The sequence below is a fragment of the Anopheles ziemanni genome, chromosome 2, assembly GCF_943734765.1.
Source record: "Anopheles ziemanni chromosome 2, idAnoZiCoDA_A2_x.2, whole genome shotgun sequence".
NCBI classification, from domain to species: Eukaryota; Metazoa; Arthropoda; class Insecta; order Diptera; family Culicidae; genus Anopheles; species Anopheles ziemanni.
The window spans coordinates 73005160-73019625 of NC_080705.1; the positions used below are offsets into that span (position 1 = coordinate 73005160).

Below are 14466 nucleotides of genomic sequence, written 5' to 3' on the forward strand. Positions count from 1 at the left end.
TTATCGGCAGCTAACTTGTAGTTTCCCGTCGGGTACGGATGTTTCTGTTGTACGTGGTAAAGCCTCACCCCCCTGTGCGATGTTGGTTGGGTGGTGAAAAATGGTGCATCGCAGACTAATTTGTGCCTTTCTTTCCGAGATGCCACTATTTTGTGAAACATTACATTTGCTTGTGCTCAGAAGCTAAGCCTTCTCGCAAGTAATCTTTGCGTAGGAGTTAGATCTAAAAATGTGCAACGTGAGTGTTCCAATAATCCGATGGCACAGGGCTTCTTAGAAAACGCACTTTGCAAGAAAGATCCCAACATAAGCCCTATGCGGACTGTCTTTCTTGGAATGTTTTTTTTTTATATATTCAATTCATGCACTCACGTTTCTGTCATGTGTAGATGGAAAATTAGGCTTAAAACTGCACAAAAGATTCGGATTGTTTTAAATCACTTCTTTTTCCATACGTTTATGTTAATCATACAAATCAATAGTATGATTTTGAACCCGCTTTCTACATATCTACGATTGTTTTTTTTTAAATTGGAATCAATACTATTTGATGCTTACCAAATGACGATAGATAATATCATCGAAAACAGAAACTTGAAGAATTTCAAAAGTATCATCGACGAAACTAACTCATAAAGTATTGCAGCAGGACTATTTGCAAACTTTTGTGGGTGTATTGTTTTGACTCCTATCGATTGCATGTCCTGTGGTGCACGCAAGCTTATCAGTTCGCTCTGTACATTCGTGCTATGCAGTCGAATCAAAGAAAAATTTCTCGCGAAATAGAAAAACGTTTCTATCTTGGGCTCCACGACTCGTCACACCCCGTGCGTGCTTATCATGATGGCACTTTGAAAGGACCCTCCCAGCGCGTTTGTCCATGCCACAGGCAATTGATTGAGCTGTTTTCTTTCATCCACTCATCACTTGGTCCCTGCAAGGACCCGTTCGCTCTCGTTGTATTTGTGTCAAAATACTGCTGGTGAAACAAGACGGGTGGAACGGGTAGGATGAGCTTCTTCCATCGTAAGGACGACGGGGTTGTGGGAGGCCAAATTGGCGCCGCGTAGTTGGCGACGAATTGGTCCTAGTTAAATTGTTCATGGGAAAATCAATACTTCCTACCATGGCGGCATACATATTTCCCCGATGCAATGGGATTTGATTTGTGAAGAGATATAGAACAGCTCGATTCTCTCTCCTTCGCGGACTGCAGCAGGACATCTCGGGGATTGCTCGGAGCAAAAGTTCGACGGAAAAGTGGGAGCAAAAGAGGACCGTGTAAAAGTACAGGTGAAAGATATGGCTTACCTTGGCATGGATTGCGTTATTTGTTATCTTGCCAACAAGTCGAGAATTGGCCTAATTCTAAGGAGGGCTATAAGAGCTGACCTACGGACTAAGTGTGTATTTCCGCTGGATTCTGTTTGACGTTGTTGAGTTGTGGAGGCAGTTGGTTGATGTTCTAAAATCAAAACTGTAACAATTTTTTTTATCGAAGCAGCCCCATTTCCCAATTACGGGCTTGTTTCGTTAGCACTCGAGTGCACTCTTTTTATTTACACAGAACAGGGGCTGTACAATGTTTGATCAGGTTAAGTTTGATTACTTTATCAACTACATACAAATAAGTCAGAACGTACCCGACAATGTGTATTTTTCCTCTACTTACAGTTTAATAATTTTAATCATTCCACTAATCCAAATGCTTTTATATCGACCGTTAGGACCGTGTGCTGAGGAACAGTCGAACTGATTTGAATACAAAATGTAAACCACCGTCCGTCAGCTTTACGCAAGGCAACATCTATGTATGCTTGCTTTGTTGACTGTTTGACAGAAACCGCGCGGGTGCGTCGTATGGTGCTCCGAAACTTATTTCTCCGTCGTCGGTTGTGCTGGTCATAAATAAAGGAAAGGAAAAAAAGACCCTTACCAGACTCCATCATCCATCGCACGTTCATCGCCTGCTGCGCGCGCGAGAAAGTGTTTGTGAGGCGAAACATAACACACCCCCCCGCGGTGAATCATACATCTTCCCGGCGTCGTGAGACGTGAAGATAGTGCGTCGTGTGGTCCGAACTACTCTCCCGTGCGTCTCCCCGGAGCCGAGAGCTTTATCGGCCACGATATCGCGCTTGGTACGCCCGATTTCTCGCGCTTCCAGTATGGAACAGCGGTCGGGCAGCTCGGTCAGTAGTAGTGCAGTATCGAACGAGGAAGCTGCTGTAACAACAAAGACGAATCCTAAGGCGACGACAACGACGACGACAACATCATCGAAAAACCAAGCAGGCAATACTAACATTAATAGTTCACAGTCACGCCTGGTCAGCCCGGGAAGTGGTGGAACATCTCCGGTTCGGTTGGAAGCCCTCATCGCCGAAGAAACACTGGCTGGACAGAAGTCGGAAGACAGTTTAAGCATCAAATCGTCCGATTCCGTTACGACCAGCGGAGAGTACGAAATTGTCCCGGAAGCTCCGGTCCAGGGGCAGGATCCCTCCGGCCGGGTGCTGGATGAACCCAGTGCCCCCAGCAGCACACGGGATCCGATACGCTGTGCGCTCAATGGCAGTGCCGGAAGCGACGACATCGGTGCCGATCTAGCGGAGTGCATTGCAGACGAAGGACTGGGCAAGAAAGATAGTGTCGGACCGTCGCCGAGCAACCGGGTGGAGGGTGAAGATACGAACGTCAAAGTCCCGGTCAAAGTCGAGGCCATTTCACCTATACTGAACATTGAAGGCAACGGTAATATGATGGATCTGGAAAAGAACATGAACGAAGTCATTCACGAGCTGGAGGAGGAACGTACACTCAGCGGAGCGACCGATCCCATTTCATCCAATGAAGGTGAGTGTACCCTGTCTTCGAATTAGCTCCAATTCTAAAGCTTTTCTAGCGTAGGCAAAAGATAGGGTGTGAAACGATGATACAAGACATGTAATATTTCCACTACGGACTGATTCCACAAAACACATGCACTGTTTCAAAATGAATAGACACTATTCATTCCGATGACTTTAGTTCCGCCTATGTGTAATCTAATAATTTTCATGTTAGTCTGTGTGGTTTGCATGCAAATTATCACATCGTGAATCGAATGGTTTTTTTTTTTTCAACGCCAGTGAGTCAGATACAACCTCCAACTTCTCGATCTCTGACATGCTTTGTTTTTGTTTTGCTTGTTATTCATAATGATTTCCATCGTCGGCTTACACGTTTTAGTGGCTTCTAGTATTTTCCGCCCAACGCCTTTTGTGATATGTGTTATGTTGCTTTTCACAGCCACACCGGTTCGGAGCCCGGAAAAACGCGACATAGCCCCAAAGAAACCAAAGCCCCCAGTACCGACCTCTCTACGGCTAGGTCTGCAGAGTATGCACCCAGGATCGACGGACACCACCCCGCAGGCACTAGTCTCCCCCGAAGGTTTCGCCCGCGGAGTCGGCCAGTCGGTGTTTTACGATTGCCTCGACAGCAGCCCCATGACAGAGAAGAAGGACGACATGAAACCGGTGGATGCCCATGGTGGTGGTGCTTGTGAAACCGACGACGAACTGTCCGATATCGACCAGGACTGTACAATCTTCAGTGGTGTCACGTACCTTGGGGCATCCCGCATCAATGCGCCCAAGTCGGAGCGCGAGATTCTCCAGAAAGTTTCCGAAATGAACGGTAGCGGCGGAGTGGCGGTGGTTGGTGGTGTTGCGGGTGGCCCAGGCAATGGCTCGGATAGTCCGCTTGGGTTAAAGGTTTCCGTTAGCATTCCCACCTGTTCCGAGGGGCTTGTGGTGTAAGTATGCGCTGACCAAAAGATGGCGTTCGAAAACGTTTTTCTGGTACCGCTTCGATGAATACTTTGCCGTCCTAACCGACCTGTTGTTGTTTTGTCCTTTCCTCATCTCTCTGCCTTGAACAACGCCTGAACCATCTGCTTTGAACGTAGTTTGTACGATTGCGAATCGAACGGGGTGGTGGCAACGTACGAGGTGCAACGGATACTATTCTTCGCCCGCGGTCCTGCCGGCTCGGACGATCAGGCTTGCTTCGCGTTCACCTGGTCCCATGGGGAATCGCAGGAAACGGCCGTCCACCAGTGCCATGTGTTTCGCTGCAACATTCCCGAAGCGGTCACGCAAGTTAGCAGTAAGTTTCGCTTTCCGCTACTCATAGCAATATCCACCTCTTTTTATCAAAGACTAAAGAGCATCATCGTTTCTCCCCTGTGAGGCATCGCTTTTGCGTCTCTTTTCATTCTTTTTCTCATCATTTTCTATGTTCTCATGGTTCCACTTACCTTTATATTTTCCTTTTTATATGTCGTCAAATCTGTATGCTTTATTTGTTTTTAGTTTGTTTACATTTTGTTATTGACTTTTGCTACACAACACAATAGGTGCTTATCTAAAACAAAAAAAGACTCTCAGATCATGCCTTTTCGTCTGATAATTCAATTTCTCTCCGTACACACATTCTAATGCTTTTCGTTTGTGCTGTGTAATTTCAGGTTGCTTTGCAAAAGCCTTCCAGCGGGTGCTGCCCCCAAGCATTCCGGCGAGCTTGACCACCTCGCTGGCTACCGACAGTGGCATGAACGTGATGCTCGCCTCGGTCACTTCCGACACGGCCGGCAACCCAATGCACGCCGCCACCTACGTAATTGCGGTTGCGCTCGAGATCAAGGAGAAGGAGCGTGGTAGCTACGTGACGGTGCAGCGTGATGTGCGATCCAGCTTCCGCCTGCGCTGCAAAACCGACAAAGAGGTGTGCATAACCGTCCGCCAGGTGCTCTCGGATAAGTTGCTTCCCCCGCTGCAAATCGAACGGTGCTTCGGGGTGCTGCTAAGTCCTGGGAAAATCGTACGCCAAGCTGACATGCAACTGCTCGATATGGTGAGCATGGGGTACGTGTCGAAGCCACAGCAGCAGCAGCAACAACAACAACAAGCACCAGAAGGCTCACTGGCCGGTGTTTGCGGTGATCTCGGCGGTGCGGGAACCACCGTCGGGAGCATCAGTGGTGGCGGTGGAAACATTGTGCAGTTTCCGTACCAAATCAAGGCGGAATGGAAAGCGCACGCGTTCGAACCGCTCAACACGGAAACGTCCAAGCAGGCGCTCACCGTTGCCGTCGATCTAGTCATCAAGGGTATCCAGGAGCCGGTGCGATTCGTCATAGAAACGACCGTCGCCATCTTGCCTCAGTCGGAGTTGCGCATCGTGTCGAATCTGTTTAACAACAAGCGTCCACTGCTGCTGCACTACTATCTCACGCTGCGTGAAAACGGTGAAGGCACCTGGGAGGTCGATTCGATCAACCACTCGGACGAAATCGTGGATCCACCCGCGGCGGCCGGCGGTGGATCGGCTTCGGCTGCCGCTTCTTCGTTGTCGTTGAACTTTAACTTCAAAAACTGGACATTCCGCAACTCCACGAGCGTGCAGTCGATGCAGGAGGAGTTCGAAGACGTCAGTCCGGTGGACTGCAGCTCGGACGGGGACGAACCGCTGCTTAGTGGCACGGGCGAGGTGTCGAAGGACTGTCCGCTCGCACAGCTGGCCGAGTGGAACGGCATCATACAAGAGTGGGACCAGGATGGGCCGGAGAAGCGCCCAAAAGTGATTGCCAACCTCGTACGAATGGGCATTCCGGAACCGATGCGAGGGCTGGTTTGGCAGCGACTCGCTTGCATCGGGAACCGTTCGGAGATGTTCGATTCCTATCGGGTGCTCATAACGAAGGAAACGAACTGCGAGACCGTGATCCAACGGGACATAAATCGAACGTTTCCGGCGCACAAGTTTTTCAAAGAAAATGGTGGCATCGGCCAGGAGAACCTCTATAAGGTGTCGAAGGCATACGCCGTGTACGACACCGAGGTCGGTTACTGCCAGGGGTTAAGTTTCATTGCGGCGAGTTTGTTATTGCATGTAAGTAGCTTAATGGCAGGTAAAATTAAAAGACATCGAAAGTGACGTATAATTTTGTCTCCGTACAGATGCCAGAAGAAGAAGCGTTCTGTGTGCTAGTAGCTCTAATGTACAACTATGGCCTGCGAGATATGTACAAGATGGGCTTCGAGTCTCTCTATCTGCGACTCTACCAACTGAATCGCCTGATGAAGGATCAACTGCCCGATCTGTACGATCACTTCGTGGCGATGGGTGTAGAGTCGCATATGTTCGCAAGCCAGTGGTTCCTGACACTCTTCACCGCCCGCTTCCCGCTGTACTTTGTATTCTACATCCTCGACGTGTTCCTGCTCGATGGCATACCTGTGCTGTTTCAAGTGGCACTGACGCTTCTGAGCGTCTGCCGCAAGGAGCTGCTCGAGCTGGACTTCGAAGGCATCCTGAAGTACTTCCGCGTGACACTGCCGAAAAAGTGCCGCAGCGAGGCACAGGCCAACAAGCTGATGCGCATGGCGTTCGAGTTTAAGGTGAAGAAGTTGCGCAAGTACGAACTCGAGTATCTGGCCAAGAAGGAGGAGACGGAGCGCAAGGAGCAAGAGCTCAAGCAGTACGAGCTGCGCTACGGGGAGGAACGGGCAAAGCTCCAGCAGGAGATTGCCACGCTGAACGAGAAGCTGGACGTGATGGTGAGGGAGGATCGCAAGAACGCTGGTATCATACAGGATTACAAGCGCATAATTCAGCGGCAGGAGGCTGAAAATGGTAAACTACACACCATGCTTGACGATCTAACGGTGAGTGAGCGGAACCTGGTTTTATTGTGATTTTTTAATTCACTGCCAATGTTTATCTCTTTGTGTTTTCAGAAAACTATTTCCACCTGCAGTAAATGTGCATCGAGCATACCACAATCCTCACCGTTGCATAACAGCTATGGCAAAAACCTGCAGCAGGCTAACAGTGTCAACAACAACCACCATGACCAAGGTCCACTGTCGGCGGACCAACCGGACGGTGGTTCCGGAACCGGTTCGGGCAATAGGAACTCCTCCTCCTCGGCTGCTGCCACCATCGGAGGACTGGGACCGCTCGATCCGTTAGTCATTGCTTCGCAGCGAATACGTGAACTGGAGCTCGAGCTAGCCCAAACCAAGCTGGCCCAAGTTGAGGCGGAGTGCAAAAATCAGGTATGTCCAGGCACGGGAAAAATACTGACTGTTCACTGTGTAATATTGTAATTTTGGTTAATTTTCAGGATCTTCATCATCAACTAAATACTACCGTTACCGAGCTTCAGGCCACTCGCAGCAGCTGGCAGCCGTGGCTATCCAAAACACTCAACTCCATACAAGAGAAGGTGGCCACCAAGCGGGATGTCAATCCGCCCGTTCCTACCTTTCACTCCTACACCGCTTCGGAAGCCAACGTAAGTTAAAAACTGCCCTGTTCTTTGTCACCGCAGCCATGTAATTCTACCTCCGTTGCATTTCAGGTGAAAAATCATTCCCAAACGCTGCCGCAAATGCGCAACAACAACAATAAGGCAAACCTGGCCCAACGCCATAGCCTCGCGCAAGTAAACTTTACGGCCCCTGGATCCATGCCGGCATCTACGAACGATACAACCGATCCGGGGGGCCACGAGACAACGCCGGCCATGCTCGCGAGAGCCAAATACGACAGCAGTCTAAACATACTGTACAAGGATTCTCGATGCAATAGCTTGAAGTAGAACGGTGGCCGGAAAGCGGCACTAAACAAACAAAACCCCCCCAACGGTGTTGAAAATGTGAAAGCCTTCTGAAGGCTCACGAACCTGAACACATCATCCGGTAGCACGAAGCACCCGAGCACCAACAATGGGCATGACGTGCGATCGTGAAGCCGGAGAGTTTTTTAGTCCAATCCAAGTAATCCAAGTGCTTAGGATTAGTATTTTAAGTTTCGTCCGCGTTCGGGCGATGAGTAGAGAAAGTAAGGCCAGCCATCAGATTATTCTTGTTGTTAGTGTTTGAATAGAAAACAGAGAGGGCGATAAAGAGAGAGAGTTGCAACGAACGCACTTGAGATTCTGCGAAAGTAAATCTCGTTTCTTTTCGTAGCATACCTTGCGCTTATTCCACTAAATTGCCAGGGCCAGCGGGTCCGTGACACATGAACTTGTAGTTTCTTCCGAAATTGCAAACTTTGAGGCTTTGGAATGCATTGCTTTGCGGATCGTACCATACATTCCCCGGAGACAGCTGCTGATCGACAAGTATGGTTGATCATTTTGAGTAAAATTTGTAGGTTCGTTTGAATTCTAAAACTTGGGTGCAGAAAACACTATCCAAAGGGGCGAAGATTTTAAATCATATTTCTTCGTTACTGCGAAACAGGTGCTTTACCAACTGAGCTAGGCAAATCGAGCGTTTCTCGATGCATACGATATCAGTTTTATGCAAGTACATTATCCCAAAGAACTAAATTGAAATCATGCGGAGCAAGACTTATTTCAGATATTACGAAAGCAGACAAAAACATTCTCATTTTGAATTAGAATTCCTTTAGCAGTTGGGATGTAATTTAATTTGTTTCTCCCGTGAATTAACTGACCTATTGCCTTGCATCCACGGAATGTAAAGCAATGAGCATTTTTAAACTAGGGAAAAAAACTTCGGAAACCCGTTCTGGAGCTTCACAGGTCAAACGTATCTTTTCGATTTCTTTATTAGAAGTTTCATATCAATTTATCTTACCATGTACATTATTCTCATTAGAAAATAACGTATTAGACGGCATGACGTTATCTTTTTTTTAGAGAGCAAATAATCTCAGCGTTCTTAGAAGGTAAAACATGGTAAATGTGTCATGTAGTGGAACTCCTTTTGCAGCTGTTTGGTCGGACTATTTCCGTACGAAAAATATATATGAATTTGGTTTACGTACTTGAAAGCGATATTTTTCCAAACAACAGGGTACAAAATTACATTACAACCACCTGCATCGGCAGATGTGGGTTGAAGCAAAATCAAAATGATTGTTTTTTCTTTTTACATAATTTATCGTCGAAAAACGGTGAATCTAGGTACTCAGCTATTACAGATTGCGTTGTTAATGGTTTTGGATGAAATTACGTCTTTTTTGTCTGCTGAATTAACCACGTAACCATAGTTTATGATAAACACACACTCTCTAACATAGACGTATTTAAACCAAAATAAAATTCTCATGCCGATCGTTTGCACAAACTATGTTTGTTCTGTTGAAAATGTATCCGAAATTGTATTATCTGACACAGCAAGACACATTGGTGGTATTACATGGGAAACAGTAGAATTGTTTCACTTAAAGAATAGGAACATTGAACATTGTTTGAAGAAACATCGGTAAAATCCCAAATGAAGCCCCCCCAGCCAAAATCGCTGTCGTGGCTACACCATTTGTGAGCAGATGTACCTTAAAGGTATGCAATTGGTGAAACAAATGCCGTTGTGTGAACCGTTTGAATTGAAATCTCGTTAAATTAAAGATGATTATTATACTGGAAAGGATGTACAACATAAATTCCCTCATGCATAACTTGCATGAGTGTATGAAAATTCGGCTACGCCATCAACCTAGGGGTGCGGTATGAGGGGGGCCCACGGGCCCCCCTTATTTCACAAATTTATAACAAACTCCCTTTTTCGGTAGACCTAGCGCAGTCCGCTCGCTGCGCTCGCTGCGGGCGCGCCGCCGTTTCATACTCATTTTTTCACTCCGACTCATTGGTTTATGATGTCCATCTTGCTCAGTTCAACCGATTAGTTCAAATCATTACAGCTTCTAACGGAACATCAACGGTTCAAATATTCAAACTGAATCGATGTGCCACCTATTGCATAACTTTCAGGCGCAAACGTGGAAAAAATGACGACGATGCGGCGTCGGGGGGGCTTCATTTGGGATTTTACCGAAACATCTAATGGCGACAGGCACGCTATGCTAATAGTACGAATAAAACAAACAAATTTATGTATGGCCAATAAAATTGAAGAGCACAACTTCTGGAAACGCTATGCTTTTCTTCATATAGGATAACAAATTTATAAAATTCTACAATTTATGACCAGCGACCACCTAGCGTTAACACCGGATACATCGAGAAGGCTTGTCGGTGGTGAGGATTCGAATTAAGATACCAGGCTTTCCCGTATTCGACCGGATATTCCCTTAATCCACGTGAGTTTCAAATTTTCAAAAAATAACAAATTGGATATTTTAACTAATATTTCAAATTGTAACCAAGATGTTTGAAGCTTGTTCAAATAACCTTGGGCAGTTGACTTTTGTCTAGTTGACAGTTGCCTGCCTTAGTGATGGGGAAACTGAATCCCTAATGGGATTCGAATCTTTCGATTCAAAGACATTATGAGATCCGGATCTTCGAATCCGAATCCCAATCCGATCATACATGATCATCCAATGCCGATTTTTCATATGTTGTGTTTAATTCAATGAATGATTTACATAAGAATATCAGTATAGTTGACATTATTCTTCTCATTGTATTCAAACAACACGAACAAGCTAGTCTTTTTTGGGAACATGCAGACTAACAGATTTACCCGAGTTTATTCCAAGAAGAGTAGCATTTATTATGTTTCAAAAACAATAATGACAGCGTTATCATTCAAATTGAATCCATCGTGGGTCACTGAAACAGTGAAGCAAGTCCTTTTGAAGGTTTTCCGCACATCCCCGGCGGGTACCCAAGGAGAACCTTGCTGCACTTTCCTACCAAAGGTATACATAGCCTATCAAAAAGAACCTTGCCAAGTGTATTTTTGGTGGGCATGGACTTCTCATAACCTACCAATAATTTTTTTTTGGGAGGCACCGCAGTGGAAAGAGGTACTGGCTGTCAAACCTTTGTTTGTTTACTGTTTACTGTTTACTGTGCAAGTCTGGCCAACTAGCAAGCATTCGACCGTGTTTTTACCAGCGTATTCGTTGTTTCATTAGTTGTTAGATTTTTCTTATAGCCGTTGTTACCGGGTGTAACATAGTATCGGTGGCCAGTGTTCGATAGCAGCGCTTGGATCGACCGACTCGGGGTGGTTAATCGGGGCCGGGTTAACTCGCACCAGACAGTAAGTACGTGTGTAAGAACCCACAGCAGAGTTCTGACTGATGATTTTTCCGCGCTTTTCACACATTTCAGTGTCTCGACAAGGAGGAAGAAGCGGCTTCAAGTGAACATCAACGCGTTCTACGTGTTTTCACTGGCCATGACGGAGTGGTGCTGCTCATCGTACATCGAAGGAGCCTGCTACGATCCGTGGTCGCTGTTTGCCAGCACGAACCAGAGGAGGGGTCGGACGTTTTCTGAACATTTCCCCTGATTGCCTTCCGAACCGGACGATATGTATATAATATTATCGATCAAAATAATAAAATAATCAAAAATATTTTCCTGCATGAAAATAATTATTTTGGGAAAGAAAAGATATCCTAAATCCAGCTAATATAATCTACTACGAATGGGTATACGTTTTTGCCACGTATAGTCAGAAATAGGTGTTATAAACGCACAGTCACGTTGTCAAAACTGTTCTCTTTTGAGGTGTCCCGCAAGTATAAAGAGAATTGTTTTACCCTTCTTTTCAGAAGTCGTTTTACGCCTAGATTGCATAGGAAATCTGCTGCAAAAGAAGGGGTAAAAGAATTCTGACAAGAAGACTGACTACGATTGAGTGTCAAAATCGCTACGCTACCATGCCGTGTGGACGGCCAGTTATAGATGTGTAGGGTGAAATTTTTTGGAACCTCAAATTAATATACTTAATGAATTTATAAAATTATAAAAATTATACAATATTATAGAAAACACCTTCAAGTATCTTCACTGCAAACTTCAAATCGATTCGACGTCTATATAAAAAGTTATTTGGTCTGAAGTACAGGAAAACGGAATCTCCCATACAAAATGTATGGACAACCCAGGTAGTCCGGTTGTAAGTCTACGTAGGTAACTTTGGTTGACCTAGCGCAGTCCGCTCGCTACGCTCGCTGCGGGCGCGCCGCCGTTTCATACTCATTTTTTCACTCCGACTCATTGGTTTATTATGTCCATCTTGCTCAGTTTAACCGATTAGTTCAAATCATTACAGCTTCTAACGAAACATCAACGGTTCAAATATTCAAACTGAATTGATGTGCCACCTATTGCATAACTTTCAGGCGCAAACCTGGAAAAAATGATGACGATGCGGCGCCGGTGGGCTTCATTTGGGATTTTACCGAATATTTAAATTGAAACATCAACGGACGCGCTAGCGCGTGGAACGCAGAGTTATATGATTGAAGCAACTCTGCGTCCTGGCAGACGCGTCGCCTAGCGCGTGCCGAAAGTGACCTAGAAGATGTTAGTTTGACAGATTGTAGATAACATTCGGAACACGGACGCGTCGGACGCACGCCGTCTATTTTCGGCCTTACATTGTCTCTAGATCGACTAGTTATGTAACTAATTCGACTCAAATCATTGTGAGTCGATTCAAACAGTTTAGGATCAAGTTAGAATCGAATCAAATCGAGTCCTAAACCAATCAAATCTGATTTGAATGCTAATCGTATCAAATCTTTAGAATCTGTCAAATGGGATCCAAATATTTGGAATCTGTCAGATAGGATTCGATTCTTTAAAATCCGTCAAATGGGATTCGAATCTTTAGAATCCGTGTAGGGATCGAATCTTCGAATCTTCCGTATCCCGATTCTGCCAACACTAGTCGCCTGCTTCATTCGATTCAAAGACATCGCACCAACCAGGTCCGACGGACGGCAACTTCTTGCGCGCGACGATTTCTACCAATTTTAACTACACCTAAATCTACCTAAGGTATTGTGTTTTAAATCAGCCTAAGCTTTTTTTGCTTGAAGTGGTTTCAGAGATTTGGGTGCCAGATTGTGTATACAAAGTGAAAATATGAGTTAGTGGCATGTCAGTGTAGAATAGCAAACATGCGGGAAGGTTTATGATTCATAGCGGAGGAATGCTTGAAAGTAGCAAAAAAGCCATTCTGTTTGGAAATACGTAAATCGTCATCATTTAATTTCATTTGCGTTAAACCCATGTTGAAAATTGTGGTGTTAGTACGTAGTTAACTGTAGTTCTAAGGTGTCTTTTAATCGTTCGGAAAACCGGAATCACCAGACTGCGCCAAAGAGGTGATAAAACATTAAACAAAACAGTTGCTGTTCTCAAACAAATTCATCAATGCCAGATAGAATGTTGACCCGCAGCTTTAAGAAATGGTTTCAGTACTTGTTTATTGTGAAGTGAAAGTGGCGAAACGGAAATAACAAATCATAGCCAATATTCTTTGAAGTGTACGCATTACCTTCTCGGAAGCCCAATTGTTACCAGAATTTAAAAAAATAATAAAGTGGGCATTTAAATGACTCACGTTGTGCATTTCTACGAAAGCATACATCTTCCCGGCGTATATTTTCATTTAACCTTGCTTTGTAGACAAAACCGAAGCGATTTTTGAATGGTGTTTGCAACGTTTGCGAAATTCCACTGCTTCTTGAGATCGTCAACTCGTCTTTCGTCTGGGAACGAGGAGGAAAGCGACAACAAGCATGACTCGAACGTACCATGTTTGTTAAACTGAAATAGCATAAACCGAGCATAGGAAGGAGAGAAAAAGCTGCTGCTAAGAAAAAGAAAAGTGGATTTCTTGGTGAAAAAAATCAGTAAATGCGTGAGCTAACGAAGGTAGCGTGGAGCAGTGTTGTTTTGACGTTTAGCTTGCGAAATACCTGACAGTTGTGTGTAGATTAAATTATTTTTATGAATAAAACGAGCGGGCTTCGGGTAGATAGTATCCGTTGTGTGGCATTTATAAGCTTCTACTAAATTAGTCAATAACTCAACGAAGATATAACTAAACAGACCGTCTCCGGAAGCGACTGTTCTGTGCTCCCATTTGAGCTAGCACTTGTGCGGTCTGTTTTGAAGTTTGACGTCATTGACGCATCATAGTGCGAAGGAAGCGCCCGCGGTATTACCTAGGCGTCCCCCCCCACGATTTACATTTCTAAATCCTGTCTAAATAACACAAATTGTACGTGCATACCGTCGAAAAAGTAACAGCAATTGAGCAATTCGATTACCTTATAAACAAGCTCGATGAAGCGGTTTCAATCTGTTATTGTTTGTGCGAGCTTTATCCTGTCGAAGCTTGGTTTGTGAAAAGCAATGGTTGTTATCGATTTTCATTTGCCACAAGTTAGTCGATTGTGAAAATAAAACATGGGTTTTATTAGGAAACAATAGGAAAAGTGTACGCTAAAATCAACCTCGTAAAGTAAATCAACACGACTGTTGTGGAAGGATTCTGTTCTGCGAAACTCCATTTTGCAAAAACAAGACCTTCATTTATGGCGTACTACGCTACTTTTGCGTGTCGGTAATATCGATAGCGTTATTGCGCGTCTTCTTCGCTACGCAGTGTTGTGGGTTCTATCTGGTGTTTGTTTTCTAAATAATTTCTCCTCATTCCAGCAGATAGCAAA

The 14466-nt window shown here is 45.1% G+C and overlaps 1 protein-coding gene across 1 annotated transcript; it reads left to right on the plus strand.

Annotated features, from left to right (window-relative positions):
- The first annotated feature begins 2168 nt into the window (after nt 1-2168).
- On the plus strand, nt 2169-7651 carry LOC131294296 (rab GTPase-activating protein 1). Its single transcript, XM_058322342.1, has 8 exons — nt 2169-2856; nt 3292-3799; nt 3953-4152; nt 4514-5937; nt 6006-6713; nt 6786-7106; nt 7175-7345; nt 7412-7651. The coding sequence occupies exons 1-8, from the start codon at nt 2169-2171 to the stop codon at nt 7649-7651; spliced, it is 4260 nt and encodes a 1419-aa protein (XP_058178325.1).
- The last annotated feature ends 6815 nt before the right edge of the window (nt 7652-14466 follow it).